Source organism: Mesocricetus auratus, unplaced genomic scaffold, assembly GCF_017639785.1.
Source record: "Mesocricetus auratus isolate SY011 unplaced genomic scaffold, BCM_Maur_2.0 Super-Scaffold_100227, whole genome shotgun sequence".
Taxonomy (NCBI): Eukaryota; Metazoa; Chordata; class Mammalia; order Rodentia; family Cricetidae; genus Mesocricetus; species Mesocricetus auratus.
The window spans coordinates 37418-63979 of NW_024429255.1; the positions used below are offsets into that span (position 1 = coordinate 37418).

At 37.3% G+C, this 26562-nt stretch overlaps 1 protein-coding gene across 1 annotated transcript in view; it reads left to right on the plus strand.

The window, feature by feature from the left end:
* Window positions 1-26562, plus strand: part of LOC121136466 (unconventional myosin-IXa-like) — a gene marked incomplete at its 5' end in the record, with an annotated part of 143501 nt that overhangs the window by 35936 nt on the left and 81003 nt on the right. The window contains 5 exon segments of the mRNA XM_040736944.1: window positions 1762-1883; window positions 5765-5906; window positions 10643-10838; window positions 18514-18633; window positions 23345-23420. Coding sequence (XP_040592878.1) covers window positions 1762-1883; window positions 5765-5906; window positions 10643-10838; window positions 18514-18633; window positions 23345-23420 — 656 coding nt within the window.

Below are 26562 nucleotides of genomic sequence, written 5' to 3' on the forward strand. Positions count from 1 at the left end.
TGGAATTTGCTTTGTTGACCAGGCTGGCATCAAATTCAGATGTCCACTTACCTCCCCCTCCAAGTGCTGGGATTAGCAGGTCTATAGTCCCAAATTTATAGGTATCTGATAGGATAGTTTCAGAATACATGAAGCAAAAATTAATAAAACTAAGATCAGGAAGATATACTTGCAACTGTAATTGGGTTATTTTAACTTTCTACTTGAATAACTTAATAAAACATTCAGAACACCAGTAAGGCTATAAAAGACTTAAAGCATCAATAAAAATCAGTGGATATGGGGCTTGGAGAAATGGATCAGTAGTTAAGAACACTAGGTGGTCTTCCATAGGTCCTGAGTTCAATTCCCAGCCACCACATGATGGCTCACAACTATCTGTAATGAGATCTGGTGCCCTCTTCTGGCCTGCAAGGATACATGTTGACAGAACACTATTCATAATAAATAAATAAATAAATCTTAAAAAATTGATGGGTACTTTTGTGGGTATCCATTGCTTTTTGCCTTGCATATCAATATGCTAGTTTCCCTGAACTTATTGATTATTGAGACCCAGTTAATGAAGTGATTTGTAGAATACTGAACCCTGTCTGAAGAATAGATCTTTTCTAAGTTCATGTGGAATATTTACAAAACCAGTGCCTACGCATTGTTTTGGACCATAAAGCAAGGGTCAACTTTCCAAGAGTTAACATATATTTTAGTACTATAATAAAAATTACAAAGCTGCATGATGGCACCTCCAGTACTTGGGAGGTAGAGGCAGGAGAATATCTGTGTTTGAAGTTAGCCTGGTCTACAGAGCAGAGTTCCAGGACAGCCAAGGTTACACAGAGAAACCCTGTCTAAAAAAACCAAAAAGAAAAAAAAGAAAAAGAATTTCCCCTTTAAGGCTAGGGATATAGTATAATGGGAAAACACTTTCTAGCAAGTGTGAGATTCCCAGAGTTCAGCACTCACTGTTGCCAAACAACTCACCCCAAAAAACCAAAACTAAGTAAATATGCATCTTAATAGTTTAGAAGGTGACTACACTAGAAACTAGCTGCAGTTAACCAGCATGCTGGGGGATATAGCTAATTTTATAGTTAATTTTATACCTATTAGAACATTTTCATGTTAAGAATCAGTGATTACTCCCAAAACCTTGGAAAATGATCAGCAAATGAAGTCCGGGAAGTAATTCCATTCTTTTTTTGGGGGGGAGGTGGTGGGGGTAGGGCCGGCATTTTGAGACAAGGTTTCTCTTTGTAGCTTTGTAGACCAAGCCTGGAATTCACAGAGATCCGCCTGCCTGATTAAAGGAATTTGCCACACTTGCCGGACTGTAATTCCATTAAAAAATATATATATATTTTTAAGGCAGGGGTTCTCTGTATTGTTTGGGAGGCTGTCCTGGAACTTGCTCTGTAGACCAGCCTGGCCTCGAACTTACAGCGATCTGCCTGCCTCTGCCTCCCGAGTGCAAAAAGACCCCAAGTTGCTGAAATAGTATCAACTACAAAGAATGATGCAGAAGATAACCATTATATCTGATTTCAAGTTATAGTAAAGAGTCATAATAACAAAATGCATGGTATCAGTACAGAAACATTTACATTGGTGTAATAGGCTAGGTGATTCAGGTAAAACTACATGTAACTGCAGCCTATTTAAACAAAGCAAACCAAAAACCAAAAACCAAAAAAAAACCTTTGCTGTTATATGCCTGTTATTTTCTACAAGATAAATTGATATTTTGTTACTTGTTTATTCCAGGAAGAATATAGAACTGAAGGTATCAGTTGGCACAACATAGATTATATTGATAATACTTGTTGCATAAATCTTATTAGCAAAAAACCAACAGGACTACTCCATCTTTTGGATGAAGAAAGCAAGTGAGTATGGTGCTTATCAGTTTCATAATTGACCTTTGTGCTTTTTGAGTGGCTTCTTCTTCATTTGATACAGAACCTCATTTACTCTGTAATTGTGGCCGGGTTGGAACTAGGACTACTGCAGCCCCAGGGCAGCCTCAGACTCATAGCCGTCCTTGTTCCTTAGGGCTCCTTAGTGCTAGCTTTACAAGCATGTAACACCAACAAACTTATGTCTAAGTAAGGATAAATGTTCTAATAATGTTTCACATAAAAACTTAGGGTTCTTCTGTGTATGTCTGGAAAAAAAATAACCACTTCTGTGTAGACTATACTTTACTCCTGAACAATTTTTTTTGGAATCCTCTTACAAAGCTAGATGTTAAATTTTTTGATACATGTTTTTTACTCTTGAGAATTTAATACATTTATGCAAGGAAATATGATCACATTCACCCTCTCTTCCCCTCTTCAACCTTTCTCTTTCCTTCCACACAGTCTCCAACACTGCAAATTTCATGTCCCATTCCCTTTTCCCACTTTTTTTGTTGGCATGGGAGATCCACCTGCCTCTGCCTCCTAGGTGCTGTGATTAAAGGAGTGTATGGAGTGTATGACCACACAACTATGATTTTCTTTTGATTATCCACTGAGTCTAATTAGGTCTACTAAAAATATGAATGGATGTAGTGGATCTATCCACTGGAGCATGGGAAGTCTACTACTGGCCATATCCTGACATACTTGTTTTTAAAAGTTTTTTTTCCCTGTCTCTCCCTCTTTTCTACCCCTTAGACAGTCTTGCTACATAGCCTGGTCTACTCTTGAAGTTGAGATCTTCCTGCTTCTGCCTCCTGAGTGCTGGAATGCAGTAACTCACTCAGTTCTTAAATTGAGTTTTATTTATTTATTTACATTTGGGTAAAGTGTGTGTACTGCTGTGCTTATGTGGAGGTCAGAGGACAACATGAAAGAAGTGTTTCTCTCCTTTCACCACATGGGACCTGGGGATCAAATTGAAGTTGTCAGGCTCTGCAGAAGACAGTGAACTATCTCATCAGCCCCTGAATTAAGTTTTATGTAGGAAATGTGCTTGCTTATAATTATTTTGGTTACACCCTTTTAAAATGTTCCCCCCCCATCTCCACCACATATCCATGAGTATTTGTTGACTGTAGGACTTTGGGAAAAACCTTCCTTTGAATGTTTGCCCTGCTTCTTTAGAAAAGTTTCTCCATCTCCTTTTTTTTGTTTTGTTTTTCGAGACAGGGTTTCTCTGTTTGCTTTAGAGTCTGTCCTGGAACTCACTCTGTAGATCAGGCTGGCCTTGAATTTACAGAGATCTCCCTGCCTCTGACTCCCAATTGCAGGAATTAAAGGCATGCATGCAGCCTCCCTCCACTACCCTTTTCTCCATTTCAAAGAAAGAGAAAAACTGATCATACACTTTTAAATTTCCCCTGAGGGTTAGGAAGTAAATAAATTGTTATCTACAGACAGTAAAGATTAGTATCTTACTAGAAGAGGGGAACAATCTTTCGTTCTTTTTTTTTTTTTTTTTGGTTTTTCGAGACAGGGTTTCTCTGTATTGTTTTGGAGGCTGTCCTGGAACTCGCTCTGTAGACCATGCTGGCCTGAAACTCACAGAGATCCTTCTGCCTCTGCCTGCCGAGTGCTGGAATTAAAGGCATTGGCCACCAACACCCAGCTTGAAGAGGGAAACATTCTATGTGAGTTGTAGTTTATAGATGCTAGACTTTCCTAGATTGGGATTTGGAATTTCTCACTCTTCGCCTTCATTATCCATACCCGTTCTGATTAAGAACATCATATAATTAAAGCACTGTTAAGGGGACATTTATTTTGACAATAGACTTAGTGGCTTGAAACAAGGAAGGATTAGAATTGGTGATAGTAGTGTAGTGCTATAGCTTCTTCAAATTGTAAGAATTATAATCTTTGGTAGAATGACTTTAGGGTTTTGGAATGAGCTTATAGAGAAAGTTTTTAGGACAAGATAGAATTTGAATGCAAAAGCTGACCACAGTTACTAGAGTAATGTCAGTGTTGAAAATTTACAAAAGGCTGCGCGGTGGTGGTGCCCACCTTCAGTCCCAGCACTCAAGAGGCAGAGGTAGGAATATCTCTGAATTACAGGCTAGCCTGGTCTACAGAGTGAGTTCAACTAGGGATACACAGAGAAACCCTGTCTTTGAAAAACCAAGGGTGGGGAGACAGACAGACAGACAGACAGGGAGCGAGGGAGGGAGGGGAGAGAGAACATACAAAGCCTGTCAACATTTGTTTAATCACTGTAGGGTGGCAGATTGTGTCTAATGCAATTCTTTGTAGCATTGATTCTATTTAACACTGCTATACTTAGCATTGTGCTTATTTTATGAACTAGAAAACCAGTTATGACAGGTTATTTGGCTTGTTTCAAGACACTAACAGAACTGGTAATATAAGCTGGGATGATCAGAAGCCAATAGCCATTCTTTTTCCTTATTCTATTATTTTTGTTATTTAATTTTGAATAATTTTAGACATTAAGATTGATGTTTAGCATCTTCATAACCATAACACAGTTTACTCATTAACTAACAAACTATTTTCTGAAAGTGTCTCCTTTTTAAAGTGTCTCCTTTTTTGTCAGTCACAGATCTTCTGTTTGAAGTTCCTAGTAATTAGCTGCTTCCATCATTGTGGTGGAAATGCTTGAGGAAAGAAAGATAAAAGAAGGAAAGATTGCTGGGTGGTGCTAGTACTAGCCTTTAATCCTAGCACTTGGGAGACAGAGGCAGGTAGGCCTGTGTGGTCCACAGAGTAAGTTCTGGGAGAGGCTGCAAAGCAATAGAGAAATCCTGTCTCAAAACACCAACTCCATCCCCCCGGCCCCCCCCCAAAAAAAAGAAGGAGGAAAGAGGAGGAGGAAAGATTTACCTTAGGTCCCAGTTTAAAAGGCTTAAGGAGACTGATCACTCCAGGACATTCTAGAAAAAAGACTAGGGGGTGAAGGTGGGTCCTAGTAACTTCTTTCAGTTAGGTCATACCTTCTAATAGTTTGTTCAGTTGTGAATTATTATGACTGTCATTTCTTACATGTGAACACTGTTACATTGAGGACTAAGCTTTAAATATACAAGTCTTCAGGAAACATTTCATATACAAAATCATACCTCTTTGCACCTGGATTCCAAAGCTTATTTCTAGCTCATAATGCAAATTATTTAGTTTACCTCCAAGAGTTCCTATATAGTTTGAGCTTTATTCCAAAGTTCAAGTCCAGAAGGCAACTTCTAGTTGTGATCTCTTATAAAATTAAATATGCCAGTTGTGTACATTTAACATAGAGTCACAAGGACAGGCACCAGATCAATATTCTTGTCTAGGAGGGAGGGATGGGAACATAGAAAGAGAAGGATACTGCCCAAGGTAAAAACAAAACCCACTGGGGCAACATTAAATCTTGAACATCCATTTCTGTCACCCATGTTTCATGATGGCATAATCTTAACTCTAATGGGGTTGGGAAGCCCCACCTTTATGGTTTTGCAATCTCAAGTTTTCCTGGCAACTTTCCGAGGCTGGTTGCCTTATTTTACATGTTTGCAAAACCAGCATCACTTGGATGGCACTAAGAACTGCTTTTGCTGCAAACTTTACTGTTGGGGCCCCTTATCCTTGGCTGTAGTAACCTCTTGAGTACTTCAACAGTGGTCATGGGCAAATGAATCTTGGGGAGACAGTTTTTTAGGAGGCCCTGTTTGAATAAGGCATGAGGAACTCATCATTAATTGTACAGTGTTTATTAGACAGCACTGTAATTGTAATGTACTTTAGTATTATAGCATATAAATAACTACATCTTTCTCATAATTTATTATCTCCCCCCAATTCAGCTTCCTACAGGCTACAAATCAAACATTACTAGACAAGTTTAAACATCAACATGAAGAGAATTCTTATATTGAATTTCCAGCTGTGATGGAGCCTGCTTTTATTATAAAACATTATGCTGGAAAAGTAAAATATGGAGTAAAGGTCAGTAAATTTCTTACCGAATATGGTTTTAAAGCAGAGGTGTGTTATTTTAAAAGTATGTAACTTATTTTTTTAATTCTTGGCAATTTTATGCATGTAAACATTGTTTCTTTTCTTTTTTCACACAGGGATCCTCCTGCCTCTTCCTCCCAAGTAGGATTACTGAGATTAAAGGTGGCGCCACCGCCACCGCTGCTACCACCACCACCACCACCACCACCTGTTTATTTCTTGATCATAGCCACCCCCAACTCTTCACTCAGGTGTATGGTTACTGTGTCTGGCATACTGCCTTCTCATGTAGTTTTCAGAGGCTCTGGATCAGTAGTAGCCTTTGGAGACATTTTGTAAGGCTAGAACTAGCATTAAGATCTACATTCCTTTCTTTTTTAAAGAGATTTATTTATTCATGTATTTTATGTATATGAGTTACTCTGTCATTATGCACACCAGAAGGAATCTGATCCCATTATAGATGGTTGTGAGCAACCATGTTGTTGCTGGGAATTGAACTAAGGACCTTTAGAAGAGCAGTCAAGTGCTCTTAACTGCTAAGCCATCTCTCCAGCCCCAAGATTACTTTCAAACTGATGTTTCTGCCAGGTGGTGGTGGCACATGCCTTTAATCCCAGCACTCAGAAGGTAGAAAACAGGCAGATCTCTGTGAGTTTGAGGTTAGCGTGGCCTACAAAGCGAATTCCAGGACAGGCTCCAAATCTACAAAGAAAAGCCCTGTATAGAGCGTGGTGGGCGGGAACAAAAATCCTTAAGTCAAATTGATGTTTCTGCTGGTTTCCTTCTGGAGATAAATCTACTAGGCCATTCTTGTGTACTTTTTAAATCTAGAAGTACAGGTCGTATCTGTGTGTCTCTGACTCATTGTTCATTCTCATAGTTCATTTGTTTTCCTTTGATGTAATACTCATAATTATCTTTTAGAAGCTTCTGTTCTTGTTGTACCAATACATAGTTTCGAGCTTTCATTCTTACTAGGTTTATTAAGATTAACCCCTGCAAGTATCTTATGTACCTGATGAGTTGGTTAGTTCTTAAGTCTTGGGAAGCTTAAACTTGTCACTTAAGATACCTAAGTTTCCATATAATGCTTTAATAAAATGAAGTATTGAGATAAGTGTCTCATTGATTTTTGTTTTGTTTTCTGTTTTTGAGACCTTGTCTCATGTGTCTCATGCTAATCTCAGATTTTCTATGTAGCAGAGGATGTTCTTGAACTCCTAATTCTCCTGCCTCTACATCCTAAATGCTAGGATTACAGAGATCTGTCACCATGTCTGGCTGTGGTAGACATCCTAATTAAGGTCATTTATCTATTTTCTGATTCCTTTATTTAAGAATTATTGATCTCTGTGAATTCAAGGATTCAAGGTCAGCTTAGTTTACAGAGCAAGTTCCAGGACAGGCTCCAAAGCTACACAGAGAAACCTTGTCTCAAGGGGGAAAAAAACCTACATAGGTCATTTGCTGGGCGGCAGTGGCACATGCCTTTAATCCCAACACTCAGGAGGCTGAGGCAGGCAGACCTCTGTGAGTTTGAGGCCGGCCTTGTCTACAAAGTGAGTTCCAGGACAGTCAGGACTGTAGAGAAACCCTACCTCTTTAAAAAAAAAAGAATTACTTATTGCTGCGCTTGGTAGCACATGACTTTGATTCCAGCATTCTGGAAACAAAAGCAAGCAGATCTCTGTAAATTCAAGGCTGATCTGGTCTGTACATTAAGCTTCAGGATAGCCAAGGCTTTTAACAGAGTAAAACACTGTCTTGAAAAAAAAAAGCAAACCAAAACCAACCCCCCCCAAAAAGCATTATTTCTTAAACACCATGTGTCAAGTTATCAGTTCAGTGTTTATAATGATACAGTGATAAGCTAGACAGACACTTGTAAGCCTGTCTTATTTATATTTATTCCTAGCTATGTGCCATAAATAAATGTTTTCTCTGAGTTAAAATAATAAAGTAATTACCTTTTAATTTGTAGATCACAAGTTTCTCTCTAAAACACTTTGATTTTTAAGCGAGGACCTAAAGTTAATGTTATGCTGATGAGTTGGTATAGTGAATTACATGCTATAAAGTAAGAAGGGAATTTAGTATGTTGAAGTAGTAGATAATGTGAATTCCAAAAGCAGACAGTAGATTACATCTTGAAGAGCTTCTAGGCCACATTAAAGGAGCTTAGGTTTTTTTGTTTTTAATGGAGTTCAGGAGGTTATTACTGTGTAGGCCATGCTGTTAGTGAAGTGATAGTCCTGCTTCAGCCTTCTGATTGCTTTAATTACAGATTTACAGATGTTTACCACCAGCCCCATTATTGGAGGTTAGTTTTTTATCCTTGAAATTATTAAAATCAGTCTGTCCCCAGTGGCATACTTCATCAATACCACACCTCTCGAACCTACCCAAAGAGCACCACCAACTGGGAACCAAGTATTCAAATATCCCAGACTAAGGGAACATTTATCATACACACCTGTTTCTGTGATACTTGTTTGTTATTGAGTTGCTTGAAACTAAAGGACAATTTAGAAGGTGTAATTATATACTCATTGAAGAAATTATTCAAAGCTAGAGATACTGCTGGAGGTAAAAGGGGATTTTTTTTTGGTTTTACGAGACAAGGTTTCTCTGTATTGCTTTGGAGGCTATCGGTCCAGCCCAGCCTCGAACTCACAGAGATCCGCCTGCCTCTGCCTCCCAAGTGCTGGGATTAAAGGCATGCGCCACCACCGCCCGGCGGTAAAAGGGGGTATTTAACTGTGATAAAAGTATTCAGTTGATAAAATGTCAGCCAAAAGTTGTTTATACCCAGTGATTTTGATTCAAACTATAGGAAATAGAAAGAGACCAAAAGTATCTGTAGAGTTGAAAATGTAGCTGTGGTAGAGTGCTTTTCTAAGTTTAATTCCTAGTACCACAGAAGCCGTAACAAAATAAAAGTAGCTGTAGACAGAGCCACGGTTGTTCCACAGGGCACACACACGAAATGTCACACAAATATTGGGCAGTAATTTTGAAAAAACTGTTCCTGTTGCATGTCAAAGGTTGCTGGGTATTTAAACATAAAGCAAGCCGGTGATGGTGGCTCACGCCTTTAATTCCAGCACACGGCAGGCAGAGGCAGGCAGATCTCTGAGTTCGAGGCCAGTCTGGTCTACAGAGTGAGTTCCAGGATAACCTCCAAAGCAATACATTGAAACCCTGTCTTGGAAAAAAAACCAACAGAAACAAACAAACAAAAAATAAACATAAAGCAAAACTCTTCTAATTGGCTCATGAATCAATCTAGAAAATCATAACTAAAATTACTTGCCATCTTAAGATAGTTTGAACTGAATAGTTAGAAATAGGTAGTATGTTAAAGTTTGTAAGACCCAATTAAATCATTTATGACAATTACTTGACAAGAAATTAGGATGAAAAGTTGGAAAGTAATTATATCAGATTCTATCTCAAGAATCTTGGAAAACAGCACATTGAACCCAATAGAATGAGGCCACAATAAAGATCAGAAATCAACACAATGAAAAGTACCATAAAGAAATCATTAAAGTTTTCTGAGAGTGGTGGCATATACCTTTAACCCCAGAATTTCGGAGGCAGAGGTGGGAGGTTCTCTGTGAGTTCAACCAGCCAGCTGTACATAATAAGTTCCAGGACCACCATCCCCACCAAAATTGAAACAAAAGAAACCAACAAAGTCTGATGTTAGTTCCATTCCACATAATAATATAAACAAAGTGTATTATAAAAATAGTTGATAATAGGGGCTGGAGAGATGGCTCAGTGGTTAAGAGCACTGGCTGCTATTTCAGAGATCCTGAGTTAAATTCCCAGCAACCACATGGTGGCTCACAACCATCTCGTAATGAGATTTGGTGCCCTCTTCTGGTGTGCAGGCAGACATGCAGAACACTGCATCTAAAAAAAAGTAAGTAAGTAAATCTATTTAAAAATAGTTGATAATAGAAACATGACCTAAGGTTTCAAAAATAACAAAGGTACTTCATTCTTCTATTTATTCTTTGTGCTGCCACAGATGTTTATAAAACACTGGATGCTATCATTACATTTCTGTCCTTTTATCATTGAGTGAAACAAAATAAAACTAAGCTATACCTTAAGTACGTTGTTTGCCTATTTTTTCCACCACTCTCACCTTTTCCCATCTGTTCTGCCATTGGCTTTACTGCTATTTTTGTTTTTGTTTTTTTTCTTTTTTCAAGATAGGATGTCTCTGTGTAACAGCTCTGGCTGACCTGAAACTCATTCTGTGGAACAGACTGGCTTTGAACTCACAGAGATCCTCATGCCTCTACCTCCTGAGTGCTGGGATTAAAGGTGTATGCCACCACTGCCAGGCTACTGCTTTTCTTCTAATCTGTCCCCTATCACCACAGAGAAGAAGTAAGGTGCTCTTTTTGTGTAGTTTTCTCAAGGCTTTCTCTTTTTAGTTTCTGTCTTACCATTTTATCTGAAACTCCTTCAAATTGGCTATCTAGTAATCCACAATAAAATTATTGTGTTTACTCTGTATTTATTACATAATTCAGTAGTTTTAGAATTGGCTGGCACTTTTTAGAAGATATCTGGTCCAGACAGCTTCCCAGAATAGAATTCAATTCTATAATTTCTGATTGTGCACCATTCAAACCTTTCACCTGATACCTTTCTGATTTTAGTAGTCTTTTTTACAAATATGATTGGTACTTTTTTCACAGGATTTTCGGGAAAAAAATACAGATCATATGCGTCCAGACATTGTGGCTCTTCTGAGAAGTAGCAGGAATGCCTTTGTCTCTGGGATGACAGGAATTGATCCTGTAGCTGTATTCCGATGGTCAGTTCTCCGAGCTTTTTTCAGAGCTGTGGTTGCTTTCAGGGAAGCTGGGAAAAGACACATTCAGAGAAAAAGTGGTAAGCCATCCTAGCTAATATTCTGCCATGATAATACCTTTTGTTTTGTTTTGTTTTCGTGCCATACTCTGGAATTGTGTTTCTTAGTTGATAAATCACATATACCTTTGAGTGTTTAAATGCATATTTCTGTATATATGTAGGCATGAATTGCTGTATTTGCATTAGTAGATATTGATAGGAGTAATGAGTGTCTTAGTTAGGGTTCCTGTTGTGTGATGAAACACCATGACCAAGGCTAGTTATAAACATGTTTTGTTTTGAGACAGGGTTTCTCTGTAGCTTTGGAGCCTGTCCTGCAACTAGCTCTTGTAGACCAGGCTTGTCTCCTCTGTCTCTTGAGTGCCAGGATTAAAGACATAAGCCACCCCTGCCCAACTCAACACGAGCGTATTTAATTGGAGGCTTGTTTACAGTTTTAGAGGGTTATCCCATGACCATTATAGTGTAGGCATGCATGGTGCTGGAGCAGTAGCTCAGAAGCTTATATCTGATATGAAAGTTGCAGGCAGAGAGAATGAGACTGGACCTGGCAAGGATTTTTCAAACCTCAAAAGCCCAGCCCCAGTGACACCTCCTCTAAGACTATACACCCAACAAACCCACACCTCCTAATTCTTTTCAAATAATTCCACCAACTGCAGACCAAGCATTCAAATATATGATCCTATGGGGATCACTCTCTTTCAAACCCACACAATGAGTATAATCACGATTCATAATTTAATTTTAATGTTTCCTCCATTTTGCTCATTTGTTTTTTTTCTACCAGTGAAATCATAACTTAATATGAAAATTCAAAGTAGGAAACAAAAAAAGTGGAGTCAGTCAGTGTAATATGGTACAGTCTTGTGCCCCGCGGTCACCTTATCTATTGGTCAGTTTTATAACTTAGAACACTTTTTCTTTTCTAGTAAAGAATTAGTATTCTGTTCATTTTTTATGTTATTCTTGTTTCAGTTTATTGAGTTTTTAGTTTGAAATTTAGATTTTTGTTTCTGGGTACTTTCTCTTTAAGCTACAAAACATTACATTATATATTTAGTTTGAGGGCAATTTCATAGGTACTTATGGCCCTTTGGAATGTGCTATACTATTTGCTCTAGGAGTAGTCTTAGACCATTGCTGCATGGTTAGAATTTTCTAAACTCTATGTAGCTGAGACATTCCTTTCAGTGGAATTGTGAGAGTGTTCCCTTGTACTTTTGTGGTTCCCAAACTGAATTGTATGTACTTGTAATAAGTCTTCAAAGTCAGCTTTTAAACTTCATTTCTTATTTTTAGATTATAGGAGTGATCTACTTTTTTGTAAATATGGATAATTAAAATTTATTGATTTTTGTTGTTGTTGTTGTTGTTTTTTGAGACAGCGTTTCCTCTGTAGCTTTGGAGCCTGTCCTGGAACTTGCTCTGTAGACCAGGCTAGCCTTGAAATCACAGAAATTTGCCTGTCTCTGCCTCCTAAATGCTGGAATTAAAAATGTGCACCACTACTGCCCTTCCTTCTTTAAGTGATTTCTAAGGGGTGATTTTTTTAAGAAGATTTAAGAAAAAATTTTCCCTTTGAGATATTTAGTTGAAAAACAGGAAGAAAATGGGTTGAAATAAAAATCAACAAAGCGAAATAGACCTAATGGGTAACATCATGCATATCAACAACTGACTATCCAGAAGAAAAGAGAGCTATAAACAGTGTTTGAAGAAGTCATGGCTATACATTTTTATATTTGATTAATACACACATGCTAGGTTATCAGTAATGACAAGGAAGATGGATTCAAAGAGATCTAAACATAGGTACATCATAATTAAGCTGTCTAGAGATAGGCAGGCCAGATGGTTTAAAAGACTTAACAGATTGCTACCAATCCTTATGACTGAATTCCTTTTCTGAGAACCACAGGAAGGAAAGGACCAACTCTTGCAAGTTGTCCTCTGACATCCACAGGCTTGGCAAGTGTGTATCCCCCACCCCAGGAATAAATGTAATTAAAAATGTAAAATAAAAGAGAATATGAAAATCAAGTGGTAGTAGGAAAGTGATTTGTCATGTTTTAAAAGACCTAGACTAACAGATGATTTCTCATCAGATCTCACTGGAGTAGAAGCTAGTAGAATATTACATATTTAAAATGTTGAAGGAAAAAAGATATAATGAATAATTCTACCTCCCACAAAATATCCTTCAGAATGATAGTGGTTAAGATATTCTGAGACATTGCTAGGCATGGAGGTGCATGTTTTTTATCCCAGCACTCAGGAGGTGGAGGCAGGTGGATCTCTTCGAGTTATTCTATACAATAAGCTTATTCTATCCAGTAAGTTCCAGAGCTATTTAGATAGACCCTGTCTCAAAAACAAAATAGAACCCAATGACAAAAGCAAAAAGATTATTCTAGAGAAATAAATCCTAAGTGATTTGATTATTAGCAGTCTTTTTTTTTTGGTTTTTTGAGACTGGGTTTCTCTGTATTGTTTTGGAGGCTGTCCTGGAACTAGCTCTGTAGACCAGGCTGGCCTCAAACTCACAGAGATCCACCTGTCTCTGCCTCCCGAGTGCTGGGATTAAAGGCGTGCGCCACCAACGCCCGGCGATTATTAGCAGTCTTAGTCAGTGTCCTATTGCTGTGAAAAGATACCATGATTACAACTCTTTTATTTCACATCATGCACCCCAATCCCATTCATCTTCCCATCCCTTAATATCTGCATGCACCACCAGAGGACTATAGAAGCTTTATCTGGAAATTATTGCATATTGGTTACATAGAGTCTTGATATAGGTGTTTTATTCCTAGGAGAAAACCAAACAGTATATCATAATATATAGAAGTGCTTGTAGAATGGTTTATGCTGGTGGTAATGGTATATGGCTCTAATCCCAGCTCATGGGAGGCAGAGGTTGTCAGATCTCTGTGAATTTCAGGGCAGCCTAATCTACAGAGTGAGTTCCAGGACAGCTAGAGTTGTTATGCAGAGAAAGCCTGTCTCAAAAAACCAAAAAAGGATAAAAAAGTTTGTCTTTAAAAACATCTGTATTATACATAAGATTTCAAGTCAATAGCTCAGTGTTCTACTGCTTCTAAGGAGGCTTAGATAAAAGGATAAACTCAGTGTAAGTAGGACATTGTAGACTAGATTGGAAATGAGTATGGAATGAAAAAAAAACAAGCACAACCAGAAAAATTTAGCAAAAATATGCAAAATTGATAGCTGGCACTAGACTGGCCACAGGACTCAAATTACTAACAGGGACAGGTCTGCTGAATTTACAGAAGTGTAAATAAGATTATGTCTGTCGCTAAAAGCAACAAATTAGAAACTAGTTGAAATGGAAATGTTGGTAGAAAAGCACAAACAAGAAATATCGACCCCTGAAGGAATAGAAGATTGAATTCCAGCTTACCACTTAGAAATCATATTAGTAATTTTTAATTTGTCCTATTCTTACAGCAGAATGTTACTCATAAAAGGAATGAAGTACTGGCAAATGTGCCACATACTTAAAAAATACCCAAACCAAAACCAACAGCAACAACATGGTTGGTGTGTGCCTTTAATTCCAGCACTTGGGAGGTAGAGGCAGGCGGATATCTGTGAGTTCAAGGCTGGTCTGATCTATAGAGTAAGTTCCAGGATAGCCAGACTGTGTACACAGAGAAATCCTGTCTCAACCCTTTCCTCCACAAAAACAGTATCCTCTCTGAAAATAAGCACAAAAGGATATATATCTTGTATGGTTCTCTTTATAAGAATTGTCAGTAGTCAAATTCATAGAGGTAGAATTTTGATTAATGATTGTCTGGGAATGGTGTGTGTCTAAGAGAGAGTTGAGGTTATAAGAGTGTAACAACCTAGTGGGGTAGTGAACACCTGCAGTCTCGACACTGAGTAAGGTAGGAGTCAGCCTCAGCTATATAGTGAGTTTGGAATAAACCTAAACTATATAGTGAATTCCTGTTCTGTTTATAGCGTATGATCTTTTTGGTATAATCAACATACTTTAAAATTGATTATGGTGATAGTGTATGGCTTTGTTAGTTATACTAAAAACTATTGACTTGTACTTTGAATAGTGAATTGTGTGATGTAAATTATATTTCAGTGAAGCTGTTATATGCAAACACACAAATGAATGTTTATTGTTCATTTACTTCCTCATATTCATCAATGGACGAACATAACCAAATCATGACATATTCCTGCCTTGTGGCATTATTTAGCAATAGGAACAAATAAACTGGTGATCCTTACAGTTGATAAATTACAAAAAGTACTGAGCAAAAAGTTAGACAGAAATACTATTTCATTTGTTTTAGGAACAGGCAAAGTAAGACACAGGGAAAGATCAGACTGATTGTCTTTGGTAGTGTTGGAGGCAAGGGTAGTATTAATAGGAAAGGAGATAAAATAATTTTGGGAGGGATAACATGCTCTATATCCTGGTTCAGAATTACATGAATATAGACATAAACTGAATACTTAATAAACCTGGACCTAAGAACCAGATGTGGTAGAACACAACTATAGTCCTTGATACTTAAGAAGGTAAGGCAGTCACCATTTGAGCTCCAGGGCAACATAAGACAGGATGAGTGCTAAGGCTTGGGACTTGCCATAATAAAATCTTAGGCTCCGGGATCTGGCCTCATGTAAGAACAGTACAGTGGAGCTTACTTGGATCATGAGTTTAATTTTTTTTTGTCACTAAAATGGCTTTTGAAAAATTCTATCCGCTGGCGTTACATAGAAGAATTTTAATCTGGTTAACCTTAGATAGATACTTGTAAGTTCTCTTTAAAACAATCAGTGCTCTCTGTACCTTTGTAAGCATGGCATCTCAATTGGTAGTATGTACTAGTAGTACATAATGTCATGTAGCCCCAAGAGGCAAAAGATAGTAGGATTGCTGTGACTTTGAGGTCAGCCTAACCTACTTGTATTAAAAAAAACCAAAAACAAAAATCAGGAAACCTGCTTCAATAATCTGTATCCTGTGTCCAACAAAGACAAAAATCAAAGCAATAAATTAATTGTAACCCCCGATACCCAGTTTATGCGATACTTTAGAAAATACCCTCCTCTGAAAATATATTTACAAATTATTCTAGGATATCAAGTCATCTTAAAAAGGAGCTGCTACACACAAAAAGCAAGAACATATAATTTTAAGTTGTAGAAATGGTGTTATAGTCTGGAAAATAATGTTTAAAGCCATGAAAATGTTTGTAAAAGGTGTAAAAAGTAGAATGAAAGGAACAGGACACAGATTATTTAAAACATAGATATGGCATTGAATCACAAAACTACAAAGATACAAAAATACCCCAGTGACACTGGTATATCAAATGAAAAATAGAGAACAGTGGGTATAGTAATACTTAACAACTTCTTAAAATTCTACCAGTAACTTAGTGCATTTTAATAACTATATTTTCACACAGAAAGTAATTTTTGAATTTTCTTGAATTATTCCTAATAGATTATCAAATTATGATTGGTTGAGTGGATTATGAGTATAATTTACATAGTGTCCTCTTTCTCTTCTCCCCAAGCTTGTCAAATATTTCAGACTGTCATTCCACATGCAGGCTAGTCTGATGCTTGGCCATTAAGGGTAATTACTGCTAATAGTAAAAACTGAGTATTTTTATTAAAGTATCCTCCCCCTCTCTCAAAGATTTATTTATTATTTATACAGTGTTCTGGCATGTTTAGCCAGAAGGGCACACCAAATCTCACTGTAGATGGCTGTGAGCCACCATGTGGTTGCTAGGAATTGAACTCAGGAGTTTGGAAGAGCAGTCAGTGCTCTTAACCTCTGAGTCATCTCTCCAGTCCCCAAGCTCTTTTTTTTTAAAGAAATTAAATATTTGCAGTTATCTTGGTAAATGATCCATTTAAAAAACATAATTACTGTTAAAATGCTTGAAATGGATAAATGGATTTTATTTTTTTTACGTTTGGTATTTTATGTATTACCTGAATAATATTACATTTTCTCTGCTAAATGATATTTTTAACATAACACTTTATTTTTTATTATCAGTTTGATAAAATTCTCATTTATTGAGTGTGTTTTTTACATTATGTTTCATGTATTTTTTTTTCCTCCAGAACTGTGTAACAGTTTTTTTTTCCAGGACTGTGTAACAGTCCTGGCTGGCCTGGAACTCACTGAGATCCGCTTCTACCTCCCAAGTGCTGGGATTAAAAGGCAGGCACCACTACCGACCTGCCTCACATCATGTATCTTGATCCCATTCATTCCCCATCAGTTCACATCTGCCCTCTGCCCCTGTACACCCCCTCAAAAAAATTGGAGAGAAATAAAGGAAGAAAATACAATGAGAAAAATTTAAAAAGGGAAGGAATCAAGAATGTCATCATGGAGACTGCAGTGTGAGCCAACAAGTCATGCTGTGTACCCCTTGGTCCACACATCTCTACTTGCAAGTGTTCATTGCAAAGAGTTGTTGGTCTGGTTCAAGGCCCATGGTCTCTGATTGAGCCTAGCCTTTAATGACTTAAGCCATCTCTCCAGCCCTAGTGTTATAAAATTCTTGAAGCAAATTTCATCGTTTTTAATGTTCTGTCTGATGATTAATAAGATTGTGTTTTCTCTGCTAAGTGTACATAATATTCTTTGAATTTAGAAATCTAGCTTTAGCTTAGGGAATTTCATTGAGATGAAAAAAATACTCTGCAAGGGGTTTTGAATTAGTCTATCTCTGAGTTTTAAAATGACTATCTTGAGAACTATTTGTAATTTATAACATTGAATCCCATTCCTAGTTGTATAATAAAGTGTACTAATGAACCTTCAGTTCATTATGTGTTACTTAATTTGTGCCTAAATTATACAGTTTTCATTTTACAGAGGCAAAATCATTAAGTGATATTCACTATTCCCTAGCTCTTAATCTCTTGAGTGAATGAGACTCAGAGTCCATCCCCTCTGAAAAATGGAAACTCTGTATTCTACTGTAAATCAATTTCTTATTTATATTCATGGTATTCAAGCGGCCCCTGCCCCCAGTGCCTTATTGCTAGAATGATTCACTGGTTAGCACTCATCTGGGGCTTTGCCTTTACTTAAACCCTGTCTCTTCTCTTTCCTGCCAGTACTAATTTTCCAGTGGTGAGGTATGGACTCCAGCTATTTCTTCAGATTTATAAATAAAAAAATGCTACTTGGGTTCCTGCTCTTTCATGCTTTACTACTTACGCTTACCACATACTTGACAGAATACTCACATGTTTGGTTGATTGCCAGATTTGTAAAAGAAGTGTTAATTTTTTTTTGGTTAATTGTTTGGGTATAATTTCTCTTGGATTCTATCAATGTTGCCAACTATATACTAGAGATATTTCGGAAAGGAATAACTCTTGAAGAACAACCAAATAATACAGATTGTTTGAAATGTTCCTAATACTTTAATCTAGAGTTTTTATATATGGAATCAGCTCAGAATATGTTGATTAATAAAGTAGACATTTTGGATATTTGAAAAAATATTTGGTTTTTCCTATTAATTTGGGAAATAGTTCACATTATTTGATATTTTAAAATGTATTAAGATAGTTGGCAGCATTGTCTTTGATTCTCTTATTGTTTTGGGCTTACATGATGTCTTTTCTTTTCTCCTTTTTTTGTTATGTTTTGCTTCTTAAGGACATGATGATTCAACGCCATGTGCAATTTTGAAAAGTATGGATAGTTTTAGCTTTCTCCAACACCCAGTCCACCAGAGGAGCTTAGAGATTCTGCAGAGGTGCAAGGAAGAAAAGTACAGTAAGGCTGCAAATTCTCATAAACCCTGTGTTGTCACATCCATTTGGAAATGGAAATCAAGAGCATTCATGAGGGTGGCATGAAGATTACATAGGCAACATGGTCTTCACAGTCCTACTCTTAATGCTTTCTCTTGAAATTGATGATATACCTGTTCTTTAATGTGGTTGACTGTCCTGTTTGCTATGGTCACCTGTTAACTATGTAGTTTGCCATCACTGAATTGGTTTCTTTTTTTGTCTCTGAAGTATCTGATTCATATCATAAAAATGAGCAGTACTTTCCCCCCCATTTGCTTTTTGAAAGTCTTACTGAAATGTAATTAAAGTTAAATAGAAGAGAACAATTTGGTAAATCTTACATATATAGAAACTCATGAAATCATCACAGTAATTATGGTATTCAACACTTCCCAAAGTTTCCTCATCTGGCTAAATTTTGTACTTGCTTATGCTTGAGTCCTGCGTCAGCAGTGTTATAGTCATGAATCTTTGGAGGATCCATTGAAGTTGATTAATGCCCTTGATTGAGGCTTTCTGTGTCTGATGTAAGAGAAGTCACCACATCAGTGTTTAGTATAAAGAATAACAGAATAAGAATACATTTCTGTTTATTATTTAAAACTGATAAAAAAGATGCACTTGGTCTCCATTTCTTCCTTTGCTCTTTGTTAGTTTATATGAAAATAGGTTCTTTTGTCTACTATGTGGTTACAGTAATTGACCTTGCTCCTGTTGTGATTATGAATGAGTTCTTCAGAAACTAAGTTAGGTTATTTGTGTAGAGTGGACCAAATTTACTCCAAATCTTTGTTCATTTAATAATTTGTCTCAGGTTTAGGCTACTTTTATTAGTTTTGTAGTTGGAATTGCATAACATTTTACTTAATAAAAGAATAATTTAAGTAGAAGTACTGAAAATAAATATGGTGAGTTCTATTTTTCACTGTATTGGCATACGAAAATGGGTAATGTATTTTGAAAAAAAATGTATAATTTTTCTTGTAGGAAGAATAAAGGTAAGTAATTTTTAAAAGATGTTTTTAGAGTTTATTAATTATTGCTATTATTTCTAAAAATACACAGTCCTCATTCTAATTGTTCACTTTGGTATTCTCAATCTTTGAAAAGTGTTTAAGAAGAAAGAAAAGTAGCTTTAAATTTTTTTAAAATTTCTTTTTATTTAGGTGTGTGTATGTGCATGCATACATTTGTGTGCTTGTGTATGTCACATGTTTATACAGGTTCTTGTGGAAGCCAGAAGGGTGTCAGATCCCTTGAAGTTGGAATTACAGACATTTGTGAACTGCCTGTTGTGGGTGCTGGGAATTCAACACAGGTCCTCTGAAAGAGTAGTTAAGTACTCTTAACTACTGGACCATCTTTCCAGCCCTTAAATTCTTATATTAAGAAAAAATGCACTAAAATAACAATCGAAGTTTCACCTTAAAACTCTAGGAAAAAGAACATATTAGGCCTTTAAAAAGGAAAAGCAAGCAAATGATACCTAGTACTAAAAATCAGTGATACAGAAAGTAAATCATAGTCTATAATATGTTTATATTGTTGCTTTAGGTAAGGCAGCATATTGTGAAGATGATCAGGTAGTAGAACAAAGCCTACTTTAAGCTTAGGAAGAAGTAGAAGAGGCTGGAGGCCCAGAATCATTATTTTACATGAACTATAAATGATCCGAATAACTACCTCCAGGCCCAACTACTCTAAAAAGTTCCACCACCTTATGCTGAACTGAGAGCCAGACTTACAATGCATTGTCCTTAGGGGGGCAGTCAAGATTCAAAACATATTAACAGTCAAGATGGCTTACTGTGTTAACCTTCTATAAAAGGAAAAAGTATGTGATCATCTCAGTAGATGAAGAGAAAGTTTGCCATAATTCTGTACCCATCTCTTTTTAAATTTATCAGCTAAGGAGTGGAAAACAATACCCCCAACTTAAAAAGGTTTTGCATGAGAAAATCTTTAAGAGCAGACTTTCTCCAAATAATTAGGTCTAAAGTAAAGATATTTTTATATAGCCACCTGGATTCAGGGTCACAGGCAGAGTAGTATAAGAGCAGAAACAATGAAAGGAATTTTCAAGGGAAGAATTAGTTAATGTGACTATTAGTGGAGAAAGGTAAAAAAAATTGTCTTAGAACTAAAACCTAACAATCTCATAGGATACCTAATAAATATATAAATTTATATTTCTAATGGCAAACACTTGGAAAATGAAGTTTATAAATGCCAGTATAGTATTTGAAGCAGCCAGTCCACTCCCACATTTTACAAGAATAGGTTTGTGTGACAAAAGTACACGGCAGGTGTGTCACTTCTGGTATTACTAGATTACTATTCCCATCTCTAGTATGCCTTAATTTGTTAGCTTTCACACCACTGTCAGAGAAACTACTGTTTGTGAGCAGCCCCATTCAGCGTCACAATAGAGCCTTTGGCTAAAAGATAATAAGGAACTGGGCTTCCTTAGCAATTTGTCTGGATATCCTGAGAGTAGCTCTTTCTTCATCTAGTCCCAGGGTGACTGCAGTCTTGCTTGGCAGCTCAAGTACACTTTGACACCCTGACTTAGAACTTCTAGATAAGCAACTAACTCTATCTTTTGGAAACTGAGATGGATGGGCCTTGTAGCAGACTTACATTATCATCTTCCTATGGAGATTGTCACAAGAGGATTGTAAAAAGCCAGCTTGAATAGCTTAGTGAGAACTTTTTTCAAAAGTGGGGGGTGGGAGGGAGTGTTTAGGAGCAATGGGGGTTGGAGTAGTGGCTCAGTAGTAGGACACTTGGGTAGCATACTCAAAGCCCTTGGTATTGCATGGTATTGCAGAAAGGGAGGGAAATGGAGGGAAGAGAAGAAAGGAAATCTATGAACCAAATAAGTATAGAAATGGATTCATGCATATATATAGTGTGTGTGTGTGTGTGTGTGTGTGTGTGCGTGTGTGTGTGCATGCGTGTGTGTGTGTGCGTGCGTGCACGTATTTGTAATATGGTTGATTTTCTACCAAGGTGCTGAGATTGTAATGGAGTGAAGGATTCTCAACAAGCTAATGACATTGAACAACTTGGTATCCATTTGTTATAAGAGAACTCTTTTTTATCTTTATTTATTCTTACTTGTTTTATTAATTTATTTTTTACATTTCAATCCCAGTTCCTCCTCCCTCCTCTCCTTCCACTGCCCCCACTTTCTCCCTAACCCATCTCCCATCTGCTCCTTGGAGAGGGTGAAGCCTCCCCTAGGAAGTCTACTAAGTCTGTCCCATCATCTTGCTGAGGCAGGACCAAGGTACTTCTCCACCCCGCACATCCCTGTATCTAGGCTGAGCATGATATCTCTCCATATAGATATAAGAGAACTCTTAAGTCATTTCAATTATCTTGAAAAAAGTCATGCTCCAAGCCATTAATTTTTAAAGAGTACTCGAGGGAAAAAAAAACAGGTAAAGATTTCTTAGGGTATATAAACATGAGCTAAAGGTAGAGGAAAGTGGTAAGTTAGAATTCCCTGAATTGAAAACTTGATGCTTTTCAAATATTAAAAGAACAAAAAACATACCCCAGCTAGGGAAACAGCATCTTTAGTGGTTTATAATTCTGATACTCAATAATGTATTTATAAGCAAAATATAATATGAAGAGCATTAGTATCTTGAAAGTACATTTTCTAATCATGAGCATGGATATCATTCCATTGATTTGGCTCTTGATTTCTTTTAGTGATGTGTTTTTTTTATTTTTTTATTTTTTGGTTTTACGAGACAGGGTTTCTCTGTTTTGGAGGCTGTCGGTCCAGCCTGGCCTCGAACTCACAGAGATCCGCCTGCCTCTGCCTCCCGAGTGCTGGGATTAAAGGCGTGCACCACCAACGCCCGGCCAATTTCTTTTAGTGATGTTTTATAATTTTCAATGTGGCCATTGACTCTTTCTGTGAAGTGTTTATTACTATTATGAATAGTAGTTTTTGGTCATTTATTACATTTGTACAGAAATAGAGTTGAATTCTGCATGTCTGTTTCCTGTATTTTAGCTGAATTGAATTAGGTTAGGATTTTCTCTGATTGTCATACTGTCATTTTCCATAAAGGTCTTATATAAAGATGCATGGTTTCTTCCTTTCCAATGCATCTTAGATGTGCACGCATGCACACACACACACACACACACACACACAAACACATACATATGTGTACATACACATATATTTTAAAATTGATGACCTTGTATCTGTGGCACCTATAAGAAAATTCCGTTTTTAAATAGTCATAATTCATAAGGAAACATTCTTTGATCTTCAGTGTTTTTATTCGTAAGATCAATAGATCTCTAAAGTGTATGTTACATATTAGTAGTGTATTTGTTGCCAAAAAGTGATGCAAAGGGGTCATGTTAGAAGTGTTTTGGGTGTATGTGAATTTTGTATATAGTTAGTTCTCAGTGTGAATACGTTTATATTTCCTAATATTAATGCATTTAGAAGTAAATAATTTACTGTTGAATTTCCTATTTGAGTTCATTTAATCATGTTGTGGTTATGATAGTTACAAAACTTTTCTTAGTATCTGACATTTATCAAATGTTTAAAAACTAAGTTTATTAATTTTTATTTGTCTTTAGAATTTTTTTGCTTTTAGTATTTTGAAGGTGCACTGATTTGAAATTTTCTATTTTTTTTCTTTTTTGGTTAGGTATAACCCGAAAAAACCCAAGAACACCTCTTTCTGATCTTCAGGGCATGAACACTCTAAATGAAAAAAATCAACAGTAAGTTTGGTATATGTTTACAAGGAAATATGAGATGAATAACAATTTTATGATAATTTTGGATATTGCTGTACAGCCTGGCAGCCCATCATCTTGTGATTTTCCTGCCCCAGCTTGAGTGTTGGGATTATAGGTGTGCTATCATACTCACTCAGATTTATGTTTTTGTATATTTGTGAAAAATGTATTGGGGCCTGTTTGTGTATATAAGGGTAAATGCGCATGTGTCATGGCACACATGTGTTATCAGTCTTTGCGTTTTACCTTGTGTTAGGTGACAAGATCTCTGTTGTTCAGTGCTGTAAACATCTGGCTCACAAGCTTCAGGAGATTGGCTGCTTGTGTCTTAGAATAGGAGTACTGGGGTTGTAGACCTGTCTCATGACATCCAGGTTTTACATTAGTTGTGGGTTTTGTGCTCAGGTTCTTAGGCTTGTGTAGCAAGTGCTTTACCTACTAATCCCTGTTATCAGACTGTTTTGTTCTTAAATTTTTTATTTTGTGTTGGTTGGGAGTGAGAGAATATGCATATTGTGTGTCAGAGAACAACTTAGGGGACTAGGTTCTCTCCTTCACCCATGTGGGACCCAGATATTAAACTGATATAATCAGGCGTGACTGTAAGTTCCTTAACCTATTGAGCTACGTTGCTAGTCCTACCCTGGGATTTCTATTCATCCCTTTGCTTGTTTGTTTGTTTGTTTGAGATGTGTCTCATACGGTATAGACTGGCCTAGAGCTTGTTACATAGCCGTGAATGATCTTGAATTTCTGATCCTCTAACTCTGAAGTGTTGAGAATACAGACCTAAATCACCCCATACCAGTTAAAGTCTTTTACTAGTTTATCTGCCAAGACATCTTTTTCAGATATAGTTTCTTTTCACTTATATTTTTTCTCTGAGTAGGTCATGTGTTCTGAGTTTTTTTGTGTATGATTTCTCTCTGTATTTTGATTGGTAAGTAGTGGACATTCGGATATGATAATGTGGTAAATAGAAACCAGATCATTCTTCCTTTGCATATGTCATCTATTCTTTGTTTTTACTTGGTTTGTTTTCCTCTCTTTTTTTTTTTTGGTTTGCTTGTTTTTTTCAACTGTAGACTTTCTCTGTGCCCAAGATCAACTTAAGGTATGTTAAGAACTTCTCAGCTATTTTATGATTCTTTTTCCTGGACACATGCATTTATTTTCTAATTTTATGAACGTTTATGTGAGTTATTGTTAATCTCTGGCTCTTCAAATCAGAAAAGGAGAATTTTGAAGGCTGGGATTAGAAACTGGTGATTACCTTTTAAGCCCACTGAAGTTATTCAAGTGGAAGGAAAGAGGATTTGCAACAGTATAGAAAATACAACAGTGATCACCACCTATTTTTTTTGTTTGCATGATTAAAGCATTTATCAGCACATGAATATCTAACATATAGAGGTGAAAACTGTTTGGGCCCATGTTGGGTATGAGCTGTATGGAAGCTGTTCCAAAGATGCACATGCCTCTCTCTTACCACTTTTGGTATAAAGTGTAAAAAGCTGCCGCTGTTCTAAGAGATGAAATGACCAGACCTAGTTGAAATTTAGCAGAGAAACCTTTCCCTGGAAGTTACAAGCTATCAGTAGACCTCAGGTTTCCAAAATATAGTCATTTTCATTTAGCTTTGCTTTCTACATTTTCATTTATTCATTGTTGACTATGACCTTAAAAATACTGAATAGGAAATTCTAAAAAATAAAAAAATTACCAAATTTTAAAATATGTGCCATTCTTAGCCGGGCATTGGTGGCGCACGCCTTTAATCCCAGCACTCGGGAGGCAGAGGCAGGCGGATCTTTGTGATTTCGAGACCAGCCTGGTCTATAAGAGCTAGTTCCAGGACAGCCTCCAAAGCCACAGAGAAACCCTGTCTCGAAAAACAAACAAACAAACAAAAAACCAAAAACAAACAAAAAAAACAAATAAAATATGTGCCATTCTTTATATTATGATGGCATCACTTTTATGAATGTTGATTATTACCAATGTTTTCTTTTTTTCCTTTTTTTATTTAAATTAGAAACATGCATGCTTCAAATGTCAATCCCAGTTCCCCCCTTTTCCCTCCCAGCCCTACCCTCACCCCACCCCCAGCCCAATCCCCACATCTTTCCCCAGGGAGGGTGAGGCCCTCCTTGGGGGGATCTCCATAGTCTGACATTTCATCCAGGGCAGGACCTAGGCCCTTCCCCATGTGTCCAGGCTGAGTGAGAGAGCATCCCTCCATGTGGAATGGGCTCCTAAAGTTCATTTGTATATCATGGTGATCTACTACCCAAGGCCCCAGAAATTTCTGAGGCCTCCTCACTAACACTACATTCATGGAGTTTGGATCAGTCCCCTGTTGGCCTCTTAGCCATCAGTCTGGGGTTCAAGAGCTCCCCCTTGTCCAGTCAGCTGTCTTTGTGGGTTTCACCAGCACAGTCTTTTTTTTTTTTTTTTTTTTTTTGGTTTTTCGAGACAGGGTTTCTCTGTGGCTTTGGAGGCTGTCCTGGAACTTGCTCTGTAGACCAGGCTGGCCTGGAACTCACAGAGATCCGCCTGCCTCTGCCTCCCGAGTGCTGGGATTAAAGGTGTGCGCCACCAACGCCCGGCTCACCAGCACAGTCTTGACCCCTTTGCTTGCCACTCCTCCATCTCTGTCACTGGGTTCCTGCGGGTCAGTTCAGTGTTTAGCTGTGAGTATCTGTCTCTACTTCATTCAGTCACTGGTTGAAGGTTCTAGGATGTCATATAAGGAAGTTATCAACCTTATCATTAGGTAGGGGCTAGGGCTATTAATGTAGTCTCTCCGCTATTACTTAGTTTTCCAGTTGGTGTTATCCTTGTAGATCTCTGGAAATCTCACTGGTGTCAGCTCTTTCCTCAAAGCTATAATGACTCCAACTATTATGGTATCTCTCATCCTGCTCTCCTCTATTCTTACCTTGAGTCAACCCTCCTGCTCCCCCATGTCTTCTTCTACCCTCCTCTTACCTCCTCTCTTTTTCCTGGTTCCCTCTCCTCTCCCATGTTCCCAATCTACTTAGGAGATCTTGCCTCTTTCTGCTTCTGGGGTATAATGCATATCTCTTGGGAACCTCCCTGTCTCCCAGACTCACTGGCCCTG